The following is a 25,235-nucleotide window of genomic DNA, read 5'->3' as shown; positions in this document are numbered from 1 at the left end:
GGAAACCACTCAAACATATGCTCATCACTGGGAAATCATTATCCATCTCTTGCTAACCACTGACTTTTATTCACTGCTGGGAAACCAATGACAGACATTCATGACAAGTGAGACACACTTGTTCACGATTGGGAAACGACAGCCAAACTCCTTCTCGCTACTGGGAAACCACTGAAACACTCTTGCTCACCACCGCGAAACCACTGCCAAACACTTGCTCACCACTGAGACAATTTTGCCTAGCAGTGGGGAAACCACAGAAAGACTCAGGGCTCACAACTGGAAAACCACTACTAAGATTAATGAACACATATTCAAGAAATTCTGAAGACTGTACAAGTTGATTTGTCTTGTCTTGAAGGCGATCATTGATAGCAAAATGTGGTTACCTATGGCAGATATGTGCAATTTCCGGACTGGACTGGACTGCAACAGAAGGGCATTACATTGCTACAATTAAAGCCACTGAATGAAACAATGAATAAACGACATTTTTCCATAAACTTTACAGGTACATATTGGGCTAAGCTGATCATGCCATGCTAACAATTTCCTTTATGACCAGTTCTTATTGTGCACCATAAGGTAATAACTAGTACTGAGAGTGAGTTCTAGGAATCCAGGAGCATGAAGAAAAATTTGCAACCATTTTGATTAAAATCATTAAAAAAACACAGTAGCTGCTTTGACTGTTCTGAACTAGGAACATGAAAACATCATACTGTTATAAAATTGTTATGATGTTCCACATAGAAAATGGTTAGAAACGTATTTACTAACCTAGGCAAATAGGGCATCATTGAGAAATAACCTCGTATAAACCTCTGTACTGGTGTGGAATTTCTAGTCAAATGTTTACCTTTACACACAAATTACAACAAGGACAAGACACCAAGACTACTTCTATATTTAAGATCACACGATTTCACAACTACCAGAAGTGCAGACCAGCAAGATACCTACCACAATATAAAAACAGAAAATTTTTTGATTACTGACCAAAATGGTATATCACTTTTGGACTATGACGAATCCAGGCAGTGAAAAGCTGTAAAAGTAATGCCTGAAGGGTAACACCCCGAGTAAGAATGGTCTCTACCATTCAGCACGCTAACTTGGCCCCGTTTCACAAAGCGCACGTAACTTCCATGGCGATCAGCGCTGTGGCTATTTCGTCGCCATGGTAATTACATTAATGTAGCGCTACCTACACTATGTGAAATGGGGACAAGGCGATGGCAAACATTATCAATCTGAATTTGCCTCAAATCTGCAGAAGTCTGGTAGAGACTGTAATAGTTGCCTTCAGAATTGTGCAATCCTGAAAGAATACTGCATTCCCAACATGAAATGTTGCTTTCACTATTCAAGTACACTCTCCTTAGTAAGGATTTTTCACTAGGTAAAGAAAACAACAATTGTTTCACATATACTAATCTAACCTACAAATATTGCAGTCCACGTTTTTTTCTCTGTTGAATAGGCTACCTGAAAACATATAACCACCTAATAAATTAATAAATTTACATATGAACGTTATGAAATAAGGTAAAATAAAACACGCCATTATTATCATGATTCCACCATGCAATGTCCTTAACAATGAATACACAGACCATTTTACTTAATGTGTTTAGATATAAACCAGCAATAAATAATATTGAATACTTCGACACATTTGAAAAGATGCTATAAATGCAGTAGATTAACATATTTGTACCTTGTACTATGAAACAGGAACAACATGCATCCTTTAAATATTTGCATTAATTCAGATAACACATAATGAAAAATCATAATCACTGATTTATAAACAATTTGAATGAAATAGTACCTTTCGTATGAACGTAAGCAATCACTCCATTTACAAACACATACTCATGAAATTTTGCTCAAATAAAGAGCTACAGTCTGTTATACATAAATAAATATCTACATACCCCTACTCTCCCCCCTCCAAAACTCCCTTTCTCTCCAATGCCAAAAAAATAAAAAAGATCTGAAATAAATTTTGGTCCTTAACAGGAACAGTTTCTTTGATTTGTCAACATCGACATACTCAACAGGGAGCTCTTTGGCAATATATACATTATATACTAGTATATATTACATTAGTCATTCTATTAACACTGATGCTTTTCACAAAGCTGCCAAAATCTATTTATAATGTACATATCCATACTTTACAGATGAATGTGTAGTGTGTACATGTATTTGTCAGAGCTGCCCACAAATCAGAAAAAGAAATGAAACATGTCTTACCTCATATGAACACATATATGAACCCTTTGCAGTGCCAGCTTTCTGTAGAAGTCTGTTGGCAGTTTAATTTGATACCGGAAAATGGATTACAACTACTTGTTCTGTAGTGGTACTGTTAAATTTGTTCTTAATATCAAGGGAAGTTTTTGTCTGTTTGGTCAATATTATTTTCAATGTACATGTAAGAAGGCAATCTGATTGCCCTCGTATAAATATTACTGCTTCACTAAAGCACCAAGCCAAGACCACATACACACTTCACCCTTACATTCCCAACTGCTGAGTGCGAAGTTTGCCAGCCAGATGTACCATTTTTAAAGTCCCTGATTTGACTCCCTCCTTGGTATATGTAGAACTCCTGATCTCTATAGAACTTCTGTTTCTGTCAACAGGAGACAAGCATATCACCAGTTGGTATGTTAAGCAGTACAGATTTCAACACCCCTTTTGCATTAATAACATGCACAACCTAATCCAAACAAATAGTTTGTTAAGGTATTCCCATCATGTCCAACATAAGGTTAATTTTAATGTTCAGCCAGTCCACCTGTCGCTTCCTTAGGCCTTCCACCCATGCTCGTGGCAGATGAGCATACCCTACTTTGCATCCCAAAAGGGCACCTGCGACACAGGCATTAGAGCAACTGTCTCCTGCACTCATGACAAGCTTGGTGACAGCAGTCCTAATAAAAGATACAAAGGAAAGTACAACAGATTAGCATTAGGTTTTATAAACACTGTATACTGTCAATAATTTGTCTTCCCTTTATTTTCAAAAAAGCAGATAGCAACAACAACACGTGAGAAATGCTTGTAACATCTTTTTGAGACAATTGCAAACTGAGTCAAAATGCATTAACAGTCTACCTATAAATCAAGTATTTGCGCTTAGCGTTCATTTTGGGGCAACTGTAAATATTTATAACAGGGTCAACCTTATTGCAATTTCTGATGGTAACTTACAACTGTTCCAGCTTAAAATCCATTCGTGCAAGACGGCGTCGATTGTAAGCTAAGGCTACGACTGAAATCTCAGTGATTTACAATCTACTTAGGCTTACAATTCCTCTGTGCAAGCATCAGGTGCACTATTCACAAGTGTGGCACGACGTTAAACCCCAAGCACTCACTCACTCACCCATAAGTGTGACCTGAATTCTGGTAAACATGCGGACTTACTTGAAATCCATGGAGGTTTCTCTGAGCACTATGAGCCCTGCTGACAGAGCCTTGAGGACATGTGTGGCCTTCCCTTTCTCACGAGGTTTCAGACTGCAACAGAGAACATTATATACACGGACATGACACTGAGGTTATAGATCCTACTGTAGGCCTAAATCAGACATGCATCACAAAGATGTGATATTACATACACAACTGCCACAGCTACATGTATCATCCATCACTTACAAAACGGTTTTGTTATGCGTTCCAACAGCATCATAGCTCTGTGGGTTGCATTCTCATATTGGTATCACATTCTCTTATAGGCCTACATTTTTTAGATTACAATAAAAGAATACACTTTTATGTGTGGTATATGACCTACACCAATTATGCAGAAACAACCTACTTTTCCAGATGACACAGGTTGACAGCAGTCATGAACTCTTTCTTCTGCTTTTCACTGACATCTGTTAGGTGTTTTTTTGCCTTCCCAATAGCAGTCTGTAACAGATCTTCCACAGAATCCGGGCAGTGGAGATCATGTCGGCCCTGCAGAAGACACTCCCTAGCAGACTTAATGCTTTATATACACATGTATTTCTGTATAATACAGATTTGGCAGACACCTTATGTCATATTTAAGAATATATTATATATCTTGTTCTGAAATAGTTTTGTGTATGGGTTTAAAAAGGAGAAATCATGATATTCATTCAGAAATCTCCAAAAGAAATAAGGAATTTATTACTAAGAGGTATGAAAGAAATCAGCACAGATTCTTGTGAAGCATATAATCATCTCACACTTCAACATTAATGCTAAATTGAAAATTGCTCTAATATAATATTAATTTGTGACTTACCTGCAGAATTAAAGAAATCACTACGGAGATGAGGACACAGCTGGCAACACATCTGGGATCATTATGAGTTGCCCTACAAATTCTACCAGCATTGCTTTCTACCTCTGATATCTCATGAAAGTATGGAATACCTGGCAATGACCAAATGACAAGGGCATGTCAGTGAGAGATAAAGGATACACTGCTACTCATCAGTAAAACCTGTCCAACTATTTTACACAATTTTGACCCAAATATGTGAATCATGTATGATATAACTGTACTTACTATGACAAATATAATATGATAATGTGGATATTGTGCAGACTAATTATTTTCAGGGCCTGATCTAGCGCATTTGAGAACCTGTCAAAAAGGTTTATGGATCAGAAGATTGGGGTCATATGAACAATTTTCACACTTTTGTGTTATCTGCATGCCGGATATATGAAAATAGACTGATAGCTTTGTGAATAAAAAGAGTACCCAAGCTATTCAGCTGATCAAGCCCCTGATTTTCAATGCCAGTGCACTATAAACTCCCCAGGTAACAGGTTCAAATCTCAGCTTCTTCTGGTGTACCTGGTGTGGTGCTGTGTATCACCACTTGCTTGACTTCTGGCCATAAAAGTCTCAGAGCCAGAGTCAGCGAGACCTGGGTCCGGTTTCATGACGCTAACTTAACTAAGTAAGCCCTTAACTACCATGATAATGTATGTTGTGGAGATGCAGACTGCACTTAGCTAAGGGCAACTTAACACTAATCAAGCTTCATGAAACCGGCCCCTGGATTCCAAAATGCAATCTCACTGGTCAACTGATAAAGGTTTTAAGCATGTGATTTATGTCCCCATCCATTACAGAAGAGAACATAATGGGAGTACAGCATATACATGTACATCTGAATGCAGAAAAAATTTGTCCTTACCCAAAATGAGACAACGTGCCAGTGAACCATTGTCAGTTCCAATGTCATCAATCACTGTTTCTACCTTAAGCAAAGATTTTGTTGGATTATGCTGGACTGAGTTGTCACCATTTGCATGTACGTCTCCATTGTTGTTGACATGGTCAATGCCAGTGGGAGCTTTGCAGGGTGAGACAGTGGAGTACTGGGAGATTACTCTAGCTGCAGCTGTGTGTGGGTCCTTTAGAAAGTCTACTTCAGCCAGAACCTGCCAATAAACAAACACAACACGGCTATTAGTAACATTTGCTCTAGTATCCAGTAGAAACACTTAAAAAAATACCTAATACATTCCACTCCCCACCCTGGAAAAATATGAAAATTGTCAGAAGATATCACAGACTCATCAAATCACCAGACACCTGAGATGATTAAGTCAGAAACCTACTTAAAGTAGGTAATGTGTCAAACATAATCATAAATTCATCAGAAAATCTTCGTGTCTTAATGCAGGATAGAAATGTACTCATTGAAATCTTTGAAATCTGGAAGACGGAGTATTGTTTGTGGGCCTTCATTCCCACCTTTTCAATTGTTGGACTGTGCATGTGTCCCTCAGAGTCTCCAAGCTCAGGAAAGCCATGTTTGACCCAATTGCAGAGCCTCTGGGCAAAATCTAGCTCATCCACGACACCAGCCCATGCCAGGATACAATCAAGCACCAGGATCTGAAATGTTAACAAAAATATCACACTACTAGATCTATGATCTCACAGGACAGATCTTGTAATTCTGTAAATGTACAATTATGTATAGTGTGTTTCATCATCAGAACATTATCTTAAAATTATAGTAACATGTAAAGCATGAAGTGAAATACCAGCTGGTCCATATTGTCTGTCCAATCTCCCTTCTTCCACCGGACTCTATGTTCATCCTGAACAATGTCAGAGTAAGACAAACATTCAGCCACATAGTGGAAGTTACATTCATCCGGTGACATCCACCTTGTGGCTATGCCCAGGGCGTCTCCAATGGCCGCTCCATACAGCATCCCTGCGCGTATAACACAGTGGTCAGCTTAGTGAAATCGCTCATATGAGGCAAGACATCAATTAATAACATTAACAATATTCAAAAAAACTTAATTCTTGAGAGACATTTTGGGATACAAATTCAAACATTAATGTATTGTTTTAAGGTATCACACTGAGCAAAAAGCAGCTCTTAATTTATTTCATTTGTTTTTTCTCAAGAATTTTCACTTATAACCTTGTTATCAGGTTTGCTGGTAAAGAAAAGGAGGGTGCAAAGTGTAATCTACTGCCATTTGCCAGGTATAAGGTAAATCTCCTGAACTGGATCGCAAGTAAATTGGCAACAGCTGTATTCAAGACTGAGACCTGAGGTCTGAGCAGCTGTGGTGAGACCAAATTCACTACATAACTATCAAATTTATCATAAGCTGTACTCACCTATGATTTTGTCTCTGAGATCATCTGATTGAAGGCGACTAGCATCCAAGGGAGGTAACAAAGGGGTTTTGATTCGACTAGGAGTATTAGTTGTATGCGTTTGACTCTGGATATACTGGGCATGGGCAGAATGAGGATTAGACACAGAACTGTTCAACTGATTGCCACGTTGCCTTGGAAACTCGTTAGATGTCTTTGGTGACTTGGGTTTGTAGTTAGTAGAAACTTTCCACTGTTTCTTTAGAAAGTCTATTGTGACATCTGAACCCTCATCACAGAGGCTCTGAGAAGGGCTTTCAAGTCTGTTGTTATTAGCTAACAGAACTAAGAGCACTTCACTTTGTCCTAATGAAGGAGGCAATGTTTTCAGCTTATTATAGGCAACATTTAATTTTGACAGAGACTCCATCTCACCCACTGCCTCTGGGAGTTCCCTCAACCCATTATTGGACAAGTCAACCTTCTCTAGTTTGACCAAGTGAGTAAACGAGTTTGGGAGTTTGGACAGATGATTGTGCTTCAGCAGTAAGGTCTTCAGGTGAAAAAGAAGCCCAAAGCTCTCTGGCAAGCTTGTCAGTCTGTTGTGGCTGAGATCCAAGAAGTTAAGGTGTGGGAGACGAAGAGGGATTTCAACAGGTAAGTCTTGAATGGCATTAAATGAGGCATCCATCCTTTCATACAATGAAATGGCATCACGTATGCCCCATGGAATTTCTGTCAGACACCTGTCATGGGTGGTGCCATTCATGTGCTGTAAAGGAAAACGATGTCAAACTTTTGACTATTCAACCTTTATTAGTATATTGAGTCATTAGAGTCGCATTAGTGTATTAATCACATGACTTGAAGAGATTTATGTTGAACATAGGGCAAATTCATAAACTGAAAATATAAACATTTTTCTACATTACAGTTTATGACAGGAATTTTCAGTTTGTATACAAATGGATACAAACTTGTAATACACAGGACCTACCTTTAAGTACTGTTTGTAATTTACTCTCCTACTCAGGTTCAGCTCTTTTCTCTCATCAGCACGCACTGGAGCCAGGTCATGGACCTCAACATTACCCATGATGATGATGACCTGTGTCTGGGATCACTACAGATAACCAGCATTCAACAGATGACAGATTCGTATAAATAGGTAAATAACTTCTGATCAAATATACTCATGGGAAACAGTGAATGTAATAAATAGTATGACTAAGATTACATATGTTTGCAAACTTCCCTGTACATTTAAATTAGTCAACATTTACACAATATGAATACACAATAGTTTTTCACAATGAATGGATGTAAGGCACATTTTTGAAGATCCATCAAGTACATGTATATCCATATCATTAAAAATAACTAAGTACTCTTGGTAAACTTACCTGATTTCCCTTGTGATCAAATGGACTCCAAATATAATTGCCCTCCACCATCATAGACTGATCTTTACTTTGCTTTTATTCTGCATCACCTGATAAAATATTATATATATTTATTTATTTATTTATTTCGTTGACAAATGCTTTATGCCATACTCAAAAATATTTCATATATATGATGGCAGCCAGCATTATGGTGGGAGGGAACCAGATAGAGCCCATGGGGAAACTCACAACCATCCGCAGGTTGCTTACAGGCCTTCCCATGTACGGACAGAGAGGAAGCCAGCATGAGCTAGACTTGAACTCACAACAACCGCATTGGTGGGAGACTTCTGGATAATTACACTGTGCTGGTATGCTAACCCCCTCAGCCATGGAGACCCCCTAAAATGTTATAAACCTTTGTGTTAAACAAGGAACATTCATTTTTGTTAACTGTACCATTTACATTATAATACCAGAGTCACTGTTCAGTTCCTCATTACTGGACAGCAGTGGTAAATTAATGGGTTACAGACACCCAGTAAATTTTACCTGGATGTCCACAGACTCAGGCAAAAAAAAACTCCAAACAGGTTTTAGTCAATCGTCTCTTAAAATATGTAGACTGATATGAAAGGAACCAAACTAACACAGCATACTAAAATCAAAAATGTCAAATATATCATGTACTGGTACTGCCAATTCAGTCATTACACTGTACATGTACATATGTATCACTTGATATTGTCCAATGGTTGACCTTAGCAGTAACAAATGTTGTGGCCTTGAACCACACATGCTTAGCCATACGTGGGAAGATCTGCCAGTAACCTACAGATGGTCATGAGTTTCCCCTGGGCTCTGCCTGCTTTACTCTTACCATAATGCTGGCTGCCGTCATATACATGAAGTATTCTTGAACACGGCATAGAACACCAATCAAATAAATCAATAAATCGGACAAACTTAGCAGCAAAGGTTATCACAGATTCTCGAAAGTTTTTGCCTATAAGTGTAACTCTAACAAACTCAATTAGTTAATACCCCTACCAGTAGTGCGTGTCTTGGCAACAAAAACAAAATACATTATAAGCACATGCTATAAAAGAAATAACTATAACGATCGAATAAATAACATTATTGCAGATACTTGCATGCCTTCAATGACCTATGTATGTACATGTATATATTGGGGTTTGACGTTTGGACATCTCGTGGAACACCGTGATTCACCACGAAACTCTGACAAGTCAGGAACCACTTACTACTGGGACTGTTACTGTTTGACGTCGTTATCTTATAGTTCCAAGACCATGCAATCTTGACCCGTCACCGATGCTGCTAAATCTTCCGTCTCATTCAATGATTCATAATCGGAAACTTTCACGTTCGTGCACCTGTTACTGTTAGAGTTGACATGGGGTTGTTGTTGTTGTGAAGCGACAGATGCGTGATTTTCCTTGCAGTTAGGTCTGTCAAAGAACCGACTTTAGTCGTTACAATACATGGAATTGCTTACATGATTTCCAGAGCATGCCAATGCGTTTTCTTCTAATCTGGCAGTAGAGCAGCCGATATGTCAGGTGCACTATGCGGCTCTCGTCCAACACGACATGTGCTTTACGTCATCAGTACTTGTGTACACATGCTAGTTGTGTTGGAATGGCAGCGAGACAACCTGGTGAGATATCAGCCCCTACTAGTAAGTCAGGTAAAGTGTTGACAAATCAATCCTAGTTGGATGTCAGACGACCAGACGCTTGGATTAAGGGTCGCCCACGTAGGGATCAGTTAGAAAATCGATTTGTTACGATAATGAATATGTTTGTTTCCCTATAGCAGACGAGTCGCCCATGCCGTCTCTAAGCACGTTTTTGAGCACAACTCTTAACATAGACGATGTCAGTCTGGGTGACGACAAGGGCTCAACAGATAATCCATGACATTTTAATTCACAAGTTACGATGCGTAGAGTGATCTACAAAGTTATTAAAAACTTGAACACAACTTGAAATGTTGGTTGAAATAACATGATGTAACTGGAGCTATTCAGTTTAATTTGTGGTCCATGTGAAGCGTATGTAGTAGCAGTTTACCATATGGCGGAGTGCAGTTTGTTTTTTCGTGAGCTATGATTGAATACATGTACTATTTGAATGACATGGTCTTCTTAACAAGTTACATAACTTGTCTGCCGACATTGTGTGAATGGGTGATTGAGGGCACCTGTACATGACTTCTTCTCTAAGTTAGATCTACATTTGCATTGTATTTATGTTGAGAAAAGAGGAGATTTTTGCCTAAAATGTGATACCTTTATGAGTAGTTATTTGAGATGGGCATGTGTAAAGCTGTCTATTATTATTATAATATATATTATTGCAAACTTATGATCTCATGGATATGCCATAATGTATTTAAGCCTTGATTGCAAAAGCAAAGCATGTTGATTACTGTATTTGTATGACAGTATGCAAGAGCCATCTACATTTATTATGATTATTTATCTTTAGAGTTCTTATGGCAGCTGCTGAAAAATTTTATAAGAACTGACATAAATGTTATAAGAGATAATACATATACTAACACCCTTCAATCATAACAGTTATACCTTGGTATGTTATGTGGCTGACTCAATTAACGAATAACACTATAAGTTAGGTATGCATGAGTGTTTATTTCGAGTAATAATTTATTGTTGAATAATCATGACCTGGGAATCATTTGAGTTGTTGTATTTGATTGTAGCATAAGATAATCATACTGAGATTGTGTTGCACAGGACCAGTCAGTTGAGACAAAAGTTACACATAAATGTTATGTATATCGGTATTTTACAGCTGTGAATTCATTTTGAACAAGAAAGCTTTTATTTTTCATTTCCTCGTTGTACTTGACAACACATGAGTATGTATAGCAATGTATTAATTTCCAGTAAAGTGGACTTCGTGTAGAGGAGAAAGGAAATAAATTTCAACCAAGACTGAATTTATTTCTACTCCACTCTTTCACTTTATGTGGGAAAGGTGAGAATAACAGATATTCTTGCATAAAATTATAACATTTATTTATGTAGTATGTTAGCAACAAGCTCTTACAAAGTAAACTAACCTTACAAGATGGTAGATGACCTGGAGCACATGCACACATTGTAATATATTTGTAGTAATTGTATATTTCGTTCATTTACAACATGCTCAGACATTCTTCAGTGTGATGTTAAACACAAACCAAATAATTAAAAAAACATTTCTGAAAACATGCATTGTCCTTACATCAGTATATTTGCATCAGTCTATCTGTATATTGGGATGTGTATTGTGTGGCTTGTGTGTCAAATACACAGTAAAAAAACCTTACTAGGGTGGCACAACCTTACCTTGTAGCTCTAAGGTTCACATTAAAGGACATCCAGTTTTCATATCCTTTGTTCACAGAACTTTATGTATGTACCATTAATGACCTAAAATTTTGTCCATGACTTAACTTACTCATTTGTCCTGATTCTGAGGTCATGTAAAGTATAGTGGTAAAACAGGATTTAACCTATTATATCCTACTGATTTTTACTGAACAGATTTCCTTTCCTGTTTTACTGTTTAATGGTATTATCAGAAGGTTATCAGTTAGTTTATAGGCTCTTTACAAAAATTTTCCCACCATAGAAATCCTGTTTGTAAATATGAAACCACCTATAGATGTCATTAAGAACATTCTTATACATGTAACATGTATCCTGCACATACAGTGAAGAGATTCAAAAGAGTGCATGTCATATGAGGTTGAAGGCATTATATGAAAAAATGAAAGACATTGAGACGTATTGCAATAACAATTTTAGGTTAGCTGTCTGTTTTTGATATGTCACTTTAACTATTTCCTTTAATTATAGAGTCTAGTACATAAAACAAGTTATTTGTGCTGTTAATTTGCTGAGACAATGGCTGAGAATACCTGTGCTGTCTGGATATGTTGGAGGTCATGCTCTTTCCTCTTCTCAAATCAGACATAAATTAGGCAATCATTGCAGCAAGTGTCATCAGTTGTAATTGTGTAATGATTTTTTTAGTTCTAAAAAAGTAAAAATGCTGCCTGTTCCTAAGACATTAACCTTGTGGGTACTAGTTGTACTAACAAATAGCTTACATGAAATAAGTCTCGGTAAGGTCACCACTCACATTAATGGAACATTCAAGTGTAGTGTTCTAGGCTCTATTGAGCCTGACTTTATGGCTGGTTAGCTGTTTACTCAACTGGTAATAAGGTTGTGTGACTTGAAGTGTCATACGGATGTACAGATAGGTGGGTGTGCTAGAGCTACATGTGTATATGTTAAGTCTGCACTATAAATGTGTCTGTGTCTAAACAAATGCTATGCCTACCTATATGGAGTTGATATTTATATAATGTTTTCAAGTACTATATTTTACAGTTACATATACCCCAGTGTACACAGTTACTTTGTACAGCATGCAACAGAAGCCATGGATCTATCTGTTGGTTTATGATCCCATAGATGATTTAGACAAACAGGTCAAAGGGTGTACAGCTTGTTGTGTAAGGATTAATTTCCTTGCCAAAGATAGCAGGGCAGTATGTACCTGATCACCGGTAAGGCCTCTATAAAGGTAGATATATCTGGCCATGGTTGACTGATCTGGGGAATATCCATTAGCACTCAGCAGGAGAGTTTTAAGTAGGTCGCCATCTACATAGAGACAGCCACTTAATATCTGAGACCACTGGGAGAGGCACATTCATGCTACTGAGCATTTACCTTATACAGGTGTTTGAAAAGACTTTATAGCATGACATAATTCCCATGTATAACCTGCTTTTATCAATACTGATAATAATAATAGCTATCTACATTAACAAGTTTTGCTGAAGCTCATTTCATCTGGAAGAGAAATGTAAGTGTACATCATGTAATACTCTACTTGTTTTTGACCATAATTGGATTAACATTAACTTCCTTCTACACTACTGTAGTTGTCATGTGCAGTCAGGTGTTGAACCAGACTCATGATTTTTTTTTTTTTTTTTTGACACACGTGCCTGTGAATACCTAAGACATTATACACAAGTGTACACACATTGAACAGAAACCTGCACATTCATATAAATGTTTTCAGGCAACAAGGTATGTCTTATTGTTTGACTCCAATGCTTTAAATTAGGACTTCAATACATGCAACAAGAAATTAATTTCTTCACAAGTAATATATTTTAATTTCTACTGATTTAATTTGATAGAGTTTGGTAGAGGTGCTGTCAGTCGCTTACCCTGAGGACACATACCCGTCGCTGCATGCAATTTAGTCATTAAATATCCTTTCTATTAGTTTGAATTTCACCTGTCTGTGTAATTTGCCCAACAGGTCTGCATCACCACCCAGGCATGAATGGGTCTGTTTTGAACACAAGTGGAGATGTAAATGTATCCTTGAACAGTCAAAGCACAGTGTTGAAAAGTGCTGAAGAAAAGCCTCCTACAAAGGGAGGTCACCAGGCATCAAGCCAGAACAATATTGGCCAAATGACTCTACCTATGACTGATCATAAGGAAGAAACTCAGGAGATGAAGACAAGGGCCCAAATAAATATAGGTGACAAGGAAGATAATTCTAACACTGGTGGACCTGCCATGCTCTTGACAGCAGAGGAAAAGCAAAAAGAAATAGGTATGGTATCTAGTCAGAAAGATTTTTTATGAAGGCACTCATGTATACATACAGTATCAGTATCTACATTGAACATTACATACCTGGTTTACTGTCATCTTATTTAATTCAGTGTTGCAATCATGCTGATGCATGAAAGCGATATTTGTAGAAAATGTCTGTTAAGCCAAAGTACTAGGGTATAATACTAGAAGTGGTGATGGTCCCTAGGTTGAACACACCCACAATCAGTGATATCTGTGCCCATTGGCACTTGCATTAAATTTAGATAAAGGAGTTACCCGCTTTATTTATTAAAGGGCCTGTACTATTTTGTTTTAAACTCAAATCTTGGGTAAGACTGGGTAATATGGTTCTTACTCTAAACAGTTAGAGTAACTCTCCCAGAGATGTGTATTAAGTACTTTTAGTAGACTTTACTCACTGCTTTGTGGAAACACATTTTCTGATAAAAAAAGAGAACAGGTTTTAGTTTGATAACACTGGCATTAGTGCATACAGTGCAGTATACTGTACATCTTTCTTGATCTTATATCTTGTGAGCAAGCTAAGGCTGTTTCTGAATAATGATGTGGTTTGCTGGTGCTTTGTTTTCATGGACCTGGTGAACGATCCTGAGCACATGGAAATTGAGTTGTGGGTATCAGGCATGTTTACATACTTGTACTATATACATTTCACGGAGGCTTCTGTGTTTCATTGCTTTTAGATGAGGAATATGAGTACAGTGATGACTTTGAAGAAGATGATGAAGATGATTATGATAACAGTGGGGAAGAGTCTGATGTAGAAGACAATGCTGAGCTTTACCCAAGTTTGCGAATGAGACGACAGTCTAACCCACAATTACCTGAGACCGTCACTACACTGGAGACTGACCATGGCAGTAAGGTGTATGTGGTTGGCACTGCTCACTTCAGTCTGGAGAGTCAACAGGATGTTGCACAGGTATGAAACATATGTGTGACATGTCTTAAGTGTGTATGTTGGAAGACTTTCAAATGACACTTTGGAACATTTAACCAGCATTTTTGTTTGTAGCGTACTTATGGAAAAAATGTCACCACTAATTTAGTATGCACTAAGTTTTTTTTTCCCCTCTTTCAGGTAATTTCCGCAACACAGCCTGATGTGGTAATGGTAGAACTGTGTAACAGTCGGGTCAATATTCTGCAACTTGATGAAGAGACTTTACTGGCGGAGGCTAGGAACATTAACATGGATAAAATCAAGACTGCCATTAAACAGGTAAACCTGTGACTGAGCATTAACAGGTAAACCTGCAAATGAGCATCAAACAGGTAAACCTGCGACTGAGTATCAAACAGGTAAACCTGCGACTGAATACTAAACAGGTAAACCTGCGACTGAAGCACTAATTACACATACAACTGTTATTTGTGTCTGACTGTACTGAGTTTTATACTTCTTGGTTTAAATATGAGGTGCCCCTTTATGCTTATAGACTTGACACTGTTATTCAAGGTACCATATGTCATGTTGTGTGCAAACATATATACATGTGTTATTTTGGGATACCACTTTAGTGGGAAATGTATCAAATTCAAACATAATCCAAGTTGTGATTAGGCTTCACAGATAAAGCTGACAAAAATCTGTTAAAACGTCATTTTAACACATACCTATAGTTGTTAAAATTTTGATCCACACCCCTTTACAGTTTTTCCACTTACTGAGCCTGTATTTTATCCCATCTGGTGAAAGTTTAGTTGAATGAGATCAAATTGTTTGGAATTCAGGATAGCCTTGTTCTTTATAACAACAGTGCTGATTATAACACCATAAACAGTCTTAAACTGGAAGTTTGCTGCATTTGAAAATCAGATGTATTTTTGGTTTTGAAGCTATGTGATGATACCCATGGTTTCATTGAAAATGTTTTTACTGATTATTGTTACAGAGTGGTTTAGTTCAGGGTATTATGCACTTGTTACTGCTGAGTATGTCTGCACACCTGACCAAACAGCTGGGGATGGCCCCAGGTGGGGAATTCCGAAAGGCATTCACAGAGGTAAGCTCCACAAAGCACTCCTTACACAGAGGTAAGCTCCATAAAGTACTCCTTACACAGAGGTCAGCTCCACAAAGTACTCCATACATGGAGGTAAGGTTTCCAAAGTACTTTTTACAAATATCAGCTCCACAAAGTACTCCTTACATGGTGGTAAGCTTTCCAATGTACTCCCTACACAGAGGTAAACTCCAAAAAGTACTTTTTACACAGAACTAAGCCTCACAAAATGCCCCTTACACAGAGGTCAGCCTCACAAAGTACTGCTTATGCAGAGCTGAGTTCCACAAGGTACTCCTTACTCAGATGCAAGCCCCACAAGGTACTTCTTAAGCAGATGCAAACTGCTCAAACTGCTCCATTACAATCATTACACTGAATAAGCTCCACAAAGTACTCTTGGACAACCATTACACTGCCCAAGCTCCATGAAGTACTCCTGGACAACCATTACACTGCCCAAGCTCCACGAAGTACTCTTGAACAACCATTACACTGCCCAAGCTCCACAAAGTACTCTTGGACAACCATTACACTGCCCAAGCTCCACGAAGTACTCTTGGACAACCATTACACTGCCCGAGCTCCACGAAGTACTCCTGGACAACCATTACACTGCCCAAACTCCATGAAGTACTCCTGGGCAACCATTACACTGCCCAAGCTCCACAAAGTACTCCTGGACAACCATTACACTTCCCAAGCTCCACAAAGTACTCCTGGACAACCATTACACTGCCCAAGCTCCACGAAGTACTCCTGGACAACCATTACACTGCCCAAACTCCACGAAGTACTCCTGGACAACCATTACACTGCCCAAACTCCACGAAGTACTCCTGGACAACCATTACACTGCCCAAGCTCCACGAAGTACTCCTGGACAACCATTACACTGCCCAAACTCCACGAAGTACTCCTGGACAACCATTACACTGCCCAAGCTCCACAAAGTACTCCTGGACAACCATTACACTTCCCAAGCTCCACAAAGTACTCCTGGACAACCATTACACTGCCCAAGCTCGACAAAGTACTCACACGCAACCATTACATGACCAGTATGAGATGTTTGTGATGGACCTGTTTTACTTAGGTGTAGATGGAAACATGGACATTCTGTATCACCGATAACTTCTTAATGCAGTAGGGACCTAGATTGAGATGATGTCAAGTGGCTGTGGTGGCCTTTGCGTCTTCAACAAACACTAGTGTGGGCTAACGGTTTTACAACCTCAAAACAGTGAGAGCAGATGAATCTACAAATCTCCTGTCCAACCCCTGCATCTTTTAACAACCATTAAACACATTGGCAGAAAGGTGATGTCATTATTTATTCCACCTATAATTAAAGTTTACCTGTATTGTTTAGTAATTTAGATGTTGTTACTTGTTTAACAGGCCCAGAAAATTCCTGGTTGTCGCATACAACTTGGCGATCGGCCAATCCAGATCACCCTCAGGAGGGCCCTTGGGTCTCTGTCATGGTGGCAGAAGTTACGACTGGCCTGGTATATGATAACTAGTAAAGAACCCATCAGGTAAACCATGTAATTGTTAATATAATGCTTTAATTCTTTAACTAGGGTTGCGCACTGCTAAAGGCCACAAAAGAATTCTCCTCAAGGTGACTTAACAGAGGAAATTTTCAGTAACAATAAAGAAAAGAAATATTTCAAATCTCTCAAATTTATCTTGTCGGGCATGAGGTAAAGAAAAATTTTTTGCATTTATGATTGTACATGTATGTAGATGTTAATATAGATCTGATCTGTAGATAGATTGATCACGGATATTTTATTGGATGTAATTATATTTTACAGCAAAGAGGAAGTTGAGAAGTGTAAGCAGAAAGATCTGCTGGAACAAATGCTCAAGGAGATGACAGGGGAGTTCCCTGCCCTTAGTCAGGTTTTTGTCCAAGAGAGGGACATGTTTCTTGCAAACTCACTGAGATTAGCAGCTCAGCCCATTCCACATCCAGACTCCCCCACAGGTGAATTACCGCCAATGGGTGTCTACTCCTACTCACTCTGTATTTGAGTAGGAATTTGTATTTTCTGCACAGTGTATTCATTCAACAGCCAAGGAAATTATGCATATAAAAGCAATTGATATGTGACATGATCATTGCCTAATTTGCTGATGCAATACAAAATTTTTCGAATGCATGATACTACACATTTAAGGGGCCTCAGCAGTCACTTCACAAATGTAAAAATGACTGGATGAATCATCATGATAAAAGTCAAATGAAAGATTTCTTACATGTATATATGGAGGTATAAATTTTAAAAATTATAGTCAGATTAATATAGGGTTGTACATATAGTATCAAATAAAAAATTTTCTGAACGAGACAGGTATGTCAACAATGACATGTTCTATATTATACATATTTAAACTTTCTGATTAAACGTAACATGTAGTAAGCTCAAGCTTGATATTAAAATTATATACTTATACAGAATATATGCTGATATATATATATTTTTAATGAAGAACGATTTGTTTTGTGACCTCTTCAAGGTTATGTCCCAGCCATTGTCGTTGGTGTTGTGGGCATTGGGCATGTTCCTGGCATAAAGGCTAACTGGGACAAGGAGCACAACATCAGGGAAATTATGAGGTGAGTTCACCGTGAAGTTGTCAAGTGTGCACCTGGTCTCCACATGGAGTCAGTCAGGTCAATGTCCAGGAGTGCACCAGGGCTCCACATGAAGTCAGCTGGGTCAAAGTCCAAGTGTGCAACTGGGCAGCTCACAAAGTCATTCGGGTCAAAGTCCAAGTGTGCAACTGGGCCCCACACGAAGTCTTTCAGGTCAAAGACCAAGTGTGCAGCTGGGCCCCTCATGAAGTCAGTCAAGTCAAAGTCCAAGTGTGCATTGTGTTTCAGCAACACATTTTTTTTCTTTTTTTATCCTTTGTACATTGTTTCTTTTTTTTTTTCTTTTTTAATACAAGTACAAAAATTGAAAAGTAGTTTATTAAAGCGGTTGATCGTACCAGTGTACATTCACATGTATCAAATGGTCAACCACTTCCTTAATTGACGATTGCAATGGTTCCTAAAGTATTGTTTGGATAAAAATTACTGGATTGTAAGCAAGTTTTACATTTGACTGGTTTCAGTGTTCCGGAGGCCTCATCATTCAGTCATATTTTACGCTGGGGATTCCGGGCCAGTCTTGTGTGCATTCTCTCCTACGGTTGCTACAGGTTCATACGATGGACAGCAGATATCGTATTGTGATAAAACGTGTAAATAGGGATATTACATTATCTAATGTTCCTTGCAGTGAGTAGACAGGAAATGTGAAGCACCACACCATTTTCTGGTATATCTCACTTCTGCACCCTGCTGCAATGACAAACAATGTCTCTGATCTATACTTATTGTTTCCGGGGAAACTGCTGTGTTCATTTGCATGTTTGATATGGTATTTCCATGAACTGTCTTTTGTATCCCTAGGATACCTGGTCCAGCTTATAAATGTGCAGTCAATTGAGATATTTTGTGAGTCACTATTTGTAGTCACTGTCTCACAGTTAATTTATTATTAAACCCAAATTGCAATACAACAGCTTGGTTAATATTCACACAGCAACTTTTTCAGCACAGTATGGTGCATTGTAAACATTTTGGGTCAGCCTTCGTCATTTTTGTCATGACATACATTATGCATGACATACATTGTAGACTTGTCATCTCCTTATGCAATCTTTTGGAAATTTTTTTGTGGTCTGTTTATTGTTTGTTTTTTGCTTGTTTGTTTATGAAAGTACTTGTAACTGGCTAAATATGAGTGGAAGCCACCTTTTACTCTTGTCAGATACTTAGTTTGAGCCGACATGATTAACACTTGGTAAATGTAAATGTCATAAATCATGTGATGGTAATATATCCAGTTTACCTCACTCAATGGGGTTACCTGTTATCACATCTGGCAAGTCATAGAAACAGCCAAACACTGATCGTTTCATGTTCTAGTGTAGAAAATATGGGCCATCATTCATAATTTATTGTGATAGAACATGTTCTTTGTCCAGCTTGGTTTGATAGAAAGTTTAAAGAAATCAGATGTCTGCAAATCTTATGGTTTCCAGTTATGTGGTCAGATAAAATATAAAGGAGTTGTACCTTTTGTTTTATACCTTACTAAAATAGCATTGGATTTCAAGTGCTTCTCTGAAGTTCTGAATGCAAATATATTTGTGATAAAGATTTGATAGCAAAAGATGTCATAAATATGATAAAAGCATTATGTCTACTGTTTACTATAACAGTTTTCTAAATTTATAGACTTGAAATTTCTTTTTTACATTGCTGAAGTTTGAGTGCTGCATGAAATGTATTGAAAATTTTGTGAAGCTGGTTTAAATATTTGTTTGAGCATGATGACTATTTTAGTTTATTTAGTGTGATTATATATTATTTCTAAAGGGACACATTGACTTCATTGTATGAAAGATGTCATGTGTAATGGTTTGTCATTCTTTTTCGTTTAGATGGGGGTTGCAGGAGTGAAGGGTTAGGGTCGTGGTTGGACAGCAGGTTCCAATACGTAGCTGATTGTACTGTACAGTTACGTGCACAAACACTAATTCTTATAACATGCACCGGTTTGTCAGAGACCAGACCAGGAACTTGATCTTGGTATTTGGCTATGATAAGAATCTCTATTTTTGCAAGTAACAAAAGAGAATTTTTGTATTCAATTGGGATATAAATCTTAGCATGATGTGTGATGAATGAGCATAATGCTATCTATGAAGATGTCACTATGATTTACTATTGATTTGCAGCTGTTCATGCAGGATGTTACTATGTCTATCAATTTAGCTTGATGGGTTTAGTTTTTCAAGACATTTGAGTAATTCAGAGAGGGGATGTTGGTTTCAGATTGTTGTTTGTGACTTTAGCTTTTTTTTTTTTTTTGTAACGTATGCATTCATGTAAAAAATGGATACATGATGGAGAAAATCCTAAAAAATAAGACAAATTTCTGGTTCAATAGAGGACCTTAGGAAACGGTTCATATGTTAGCTTGCATCTATTCGGTCAAGGCTTGCATGTTTTGCATAGTGTAATGGATTGGCAGATCTCAAGTAATTTGATCATATATGTAGATATAGAACATCACAAGTCATTCAGTCTTAGAACTGTTTTTTGGGGGATATTTTTTTTGGCTTTTGTTGTCTGTTTTATACGTACACTAAGTTTTACACACGCTGATGTTGTGTACATGATGTTCAAGTCCAAACTGAAATAATCACCTTATTTGTCCTTCTTAAACACCTCTGTACTGGACCCTGTATGATGCTGTAAAGTTAAGGGAAATGTGTTGACTCCCATTGAGAGCATATTTATTGCCATATTTCAGCGTCTAGGAAAATTCACATCTATATGTAATGGATTCTGTTAAACTGAGTACCTTAAGATTGTGAGGAAAGGGTTGACTCTATCAGGGTTTCCTTGTATTTATGCAGGCCTACCTCTTCTGTGTAGAGCATCCAAGTGTGACGTTCTTGTCTGAAGGTAAAATATATACTGATAAAAAGTGTTGATGAACAACATTTGCTTTATTTATTTTATAGTCAAAAGAGGGAGATATCTTGGGTCCACTTGTTTGAAAGTGTAACAAACTGTATGGGAGCACTAACCTAAGTCATCAATGTGCAGTCAATCACTTATGTCAGACCAGTGAAGTATAACTTAAGATGCTATTTGAAAACATTATTTTGAAGATTAAATGTTATGTTCAGTTTGGGGCACATGTGAACTTTAAAGAAATTATGAAATAACCTGTCCCGATCAAATAACATTCCTGTAATATTCCTCAAAAGAAACGCAAGGTCATGGGGAAGTCTGCATAGTATTTAGGACAATTCACTATTTAAGATAATAAAGATGTAGTAGTTTTCATCTATATTTATTTTCCCCTTCAATTTTTTTTTTGGGGACATATGAATCCCAAATGATTGTATAGTTAAATGTGGTAAGTCATCAAAGATATCTGATCTACTCCTCCCACCCTCCCCTGAATTATGAAAGCAGACCTACACATAAGCAGCAGCTTTTATTGTGAAAAACCCATGGAATTATACATGAAAATTAGATTCGGCTGGTAGGAGTCAAAAAAAAAAAAAAAGAAACCATTGCACAACCACATCTATTTTGTTAAAACTTTAGTGGACTGAAAGTCCAAATTGTCAGATATGTGACAAAACTTGATTGCATTGTTTTCAATAAAACCACTTTTTTCATGTGGTTCAGGGATATATTTATTACCTGAGGTGTGTTACAGAATTGCATTATATTTTTTCTTTGTTTTTTGGTTTCAAATATTTCAAAGATTAATTTATGTGTTTTTCTTTTGTGTTTTAACTTTGTGTTGAAAAAAAAATATTTATATAACTAGACCTTCAAAATAAAATCCTATGTGCCTTAATCATGCCAGTTGACTTTGATTTTATATTTACCTTACATTGTATTTACTCATACCATTAAGGTCTCTCTACAGACTACTAAATACAAGTAGTTGTGGCCACTGATTTCCCTTGGATAGGGACTTGGTGCATCACCCAGCTCTCTCAAAGCTTACCTTGGACAGGGACTGTGCATCACCCAGATCTCTCATAGCTTGCCTTAGATAGAGACTGTGCATCACCCAGCTCTCTCAAAGCTTGCCTTGGATAGGGACTGTGCATCACCCAGCTCTCTCAAAGCTTGCCTTGGATAGGGACTGTGCATCACCCAGCTCTCTCAAAGCTTGCCTTGGATAGGGACTTGGTGCATCACCCAGCTCTCTCAAATCTTGCCTTGGATAGGGATTTGGTGCATCACCCAGCTCTCTCAAAGCTTGCCTTGGATAAAGACTTTGTGCATCACCCAGCTCTCTCAAAGCTTGCCTTGGATAGAGACTTTGTAAATCACCCAGCTCTCTCAAAGCTTGCCTTGGATAGGGATTTGGTGCATCACCCAGCTCTCTCAAAGCTTGCCTTGGATAGGGACTGTGCATCACCCAGCTCTCTCAAAGCTTGCCTTGGATAGGGACTTGGTGCATCACCCAGCTCTCTCAAAGCTTCCCTTGGATAAAGACTTTGTGCATCACCCAGCTCTCTCAAAGCTTGCCTTGGATAGAGACTTTGTAAATCACCCAGCTCTCTCAAAGCTTGCCTTGGATAGGGATTTGGTGCATCACCCAGCTCTCTCAAAGCTTGCCTTGGATAGGGACTGTGCATCACCCAGCTCTCTCAAAGCTTGCCTTGGATAGGGACTTGGTGCATCACCCAGCTCTCTCAAAGCTTCCCTTGGATAGGGATTTGGTGCATCACCCAGCTCTCTCAAAGCTTGCCCAGGATAGAGACTGTGCATCACCCAGCTCTCTCAAAGCTTGCCTTGGATAGAGACTTTGTGCATCACCCAGCTCTCTCAAAGCTTGCCATGGATAGGGACTGTGCATCACCCAGCTCTCTCAAAGCTTGCCCTAGATAGAGACTCTGTGCATCACCCAGCTCTCTCACAGCTTGCCTTGGATAGGGACTTTCTGCATCACCCAGCTATCTCAAAGCTTGCCTTGGATAGGGACTTTGTGAATCACCCAGCTCTCTCAATGCTTGCCTTGGATAGGGACTTGGTGCATCACCCAGCTCTCTCAAAGCTTGCCTTGGATAGGGACTTGGTGCATCACCCAGCTCTCTCAAAGCTTGCCCTGGATAGGGACTTGATACATCACCCAGCTCTCTCAAAGCTTGCCTTGGATAGGGACTTGGTGCGTCACCCAGCTCTCTCAAAGCTTGCCTTGGATAGGGATTTGGTGCATCACCCAGCTCTCTCAAAGCTTGCCCTGGATAGGGACTTGGTGCATCACCCAGCTCTCTCAAAGCTTGCCTTGGATAGGGACTTGGTGCATCACCCAGCTCTCTCAAAGCTTGCCTTGGATAGGGACTTGGTGCATCACCCAGATCTCTCAAAGCTTGCCCTGGATAGGGACTGTGCATCACCCAGCTCTCTCAAAGCTTGCCTTGGATAGAGACTTTGTGAATCACCCAGCTCTCTCAAGCTTGCCTTGAATAGGGACTGTGCATCACCCAGCTCTCTCAAAGCTTGCCTTGGATAGGGACTTGGTGCATCACCCAGCTCTCTCAAAGCTTGCCTTGGGTAGGCACTGTGCATCGCCCAGCTCTCTCAAAGCTTGCCTTGGATAGGGATTTGGTACATCACCCAGCTCTCTCAAAGCTTGCCTTGGATAGGGACTTGGTGCATCACCCAGCTCTCTCAAAGCTTGCCTTGGATAGGGACTTGGTGCATCACCCAGCTCTCTCAAAGCTTGCCTTGGATAGGGACATTGTGAATCACCCAGCTCTCTCAAAGCTTGCCTTGGATAAAGACTTTGTGCATCACCCAGCTCTCCCAAAGCTTGCCCTGGATAGAGACTTTGTGAATCACCCAGCTCTCTCAAAGCTCGCCTTGGACAGGGACTTGGTGCATCACCCAGCTCTCTCATAGCTTGCCTTGGATAGGGACTTGGTGCATCACCCAGCTCTCTCAAAGCTTGCCCTGGATACAGACTTGGTGCATCACCCAGATCTCTCAAAGCTTGCCCTGGATAGGGACTGTGCATCACCCAGCTCTCTCAAAGCTTGCCTTGGATAGAGACTTTGTGAATCACCCAGCTCTCTCAAGCTTGCCTTGAATAGGGACTGTGCATCACCCAGCTCTCTCAAAGCTTGCCTTGGATAGGGACTTGGTGCATCACCCAGCTCTCTCAAAGCTTGCCTTGGATAGGCACTGTGCATCACCCAGCTCACTCAAAGCTTGCCTTCGATAGGGATTTGGTACATCACCCAGCTCTCTCAAAGCTTGCCTTGGATAGGGATTTGGTGCATCACCCAGCTCTCTCAAAGCTTGCCTTGGATAGGGACTTGGTGCATCACCCAGCTCTCTCAAAGCTTGCCTTGGATAGGGACTTTGTGAATCACCCAGCTCTCTCAAAGCTTGCCTTGGATAAAGACTTTGTGCATCACCCAGCTCTCCCAAAGCTTGCCCTGGATAGAGACTTTGTGAATCACCCAGCTCTCTCAAAGCTCGCCTTGGATAGGGACTTGGTGCATCACCCAGCTCTCTCATAGCTTGCCTTGGATAGGGACTTGGTGCATCACTCAGCTCTCCCAAAGCTTGCCTTGGATAGAGACTTTTTGCATCACCCAGCTCTCTCAAAGCTTGCCCTGGATACAGACTTTGTGCATCACTCAGCTCTCTCAAAGCTTGCCCTGGATAGGGACTTGGTGCATCACCCAGCTCCTTCAAAGCTTGCCCTGGATAGAGACTGTGCATCACCCAGCTCTCTCAAAGCTTGCCCTGGATACGGATTTTGTGCATCACCCAGCTCTCTCAAAGTTTGCCCTGGATACAGATTATGTGCATCACCCAGCTCTCTCAAAGCTTGCCCTGGATAGACACTTTTTGCATCACCCAGCTCTCTCATACCTTCCCTTGG

The 25,235-nt window shown here is 39.2% G+C and overlaps 2 protein-coding genes across 4 annotated transcripts; one reads left to right on the top strand and one right to left on the bottom strand.

The window, feature by feature from the left end:
* Window positions 1-335: 335 nt before the first annotated feature.
* On the bottom strand, window positions 336-12,212 carry LOC135470162 (uncharacterized). 3 transcript variants are annotated; one of them, XM_064748943.1, is made up of 11 exons: window positions 12,163-12,212; window positions 8,035-8,123; window positions 7,629-7,754; window positions 6,653-7,403; window positions 6,058-6,233; window positions 5,762-5,905; window positions 5,199-5,445; window positions 4,292-4,422; window positions 3,836-3,978; window positions 3,442-3,534; window positions 336-2,945 (listed from the first exon to the last, which is right to left on the bottom strand). In XM_064748943.1, exons 3-11 carry the CDS (start codon window positions 7,725-7,727, stop codon window positions 2,753-2,755), a joined length of 1,977 nt encoding a protein of 658 aa, XP_064605013.1. In that variant the 5' UTR covers window positions 7,728-7,754; window positions 8,035-8,123; window positions 12,163-12,212; the 3' UTR covers window positions 336-2,752. The 3 variants fall into 3 exon arrangements, with proteins under 3 accessions (XP_064605013.1, XP_064605012.1, XP_064605014.1); XM_064748942.1 differs by lacking the exon at window positions 12,163-12,212 and adding an exon at window positions 9,536-9,619; XM_064748944.1 differs by lacking the exon at window positions 12,163-12,212 and adding an exon at window positions 9,282-9,392.
* Window positions 9,706-22,176, top strand: LOC135470163 (traB domain-containing protein-like). Its single transcript, XM_064748945.1, has 9 exons — window positions 9,706-9,727; window positions 13,398-13,700; window positions 14,410-14,648; window positions 14,808-14,948; window positions 15,622-15,732; window positions 17,134-17,273; window positions 17,556-17,728; window positions 18,262-18,361; window positions 18,865-22,176. The coding sequence occupies exons 2-9, from the start codon at window positions 13,418-13,420 to the stop codon at window positions 18,983-18,985; spliced, it is 1,308 nt and encodes a 435-aa protein (XP_064605015.1). The 5' UTR covers window positions 9,706-9,727; window positions 13,398-13,417; the 3' UTR covers window positions 18,986-22,176.
* The last annotated feature ends 3,059 nt before the right edge of the window (window positions 22,177-25,235 follow it).

The sequence above is a fragment of the Liolophura sinensis genome, chromosome 7 (assembly GCF_032854445.1).
Source record: "Liolophura sinensis isolate JHLJ2023 chromosome 7, CUHK_Ljap_v2, whole genome shotgun sequence".
NCBI classification, from domain to species: Eukaryota; Metazoa; Mollusca; class Polyplacophora; order Chitonida; family Chitonidae; genus Liolophura; species Liolophura sinensis.
Note: the sequence above shows the minus strand (reverse complement) of the source record. Positions and strands in the feature narration are given on the sequence as shown.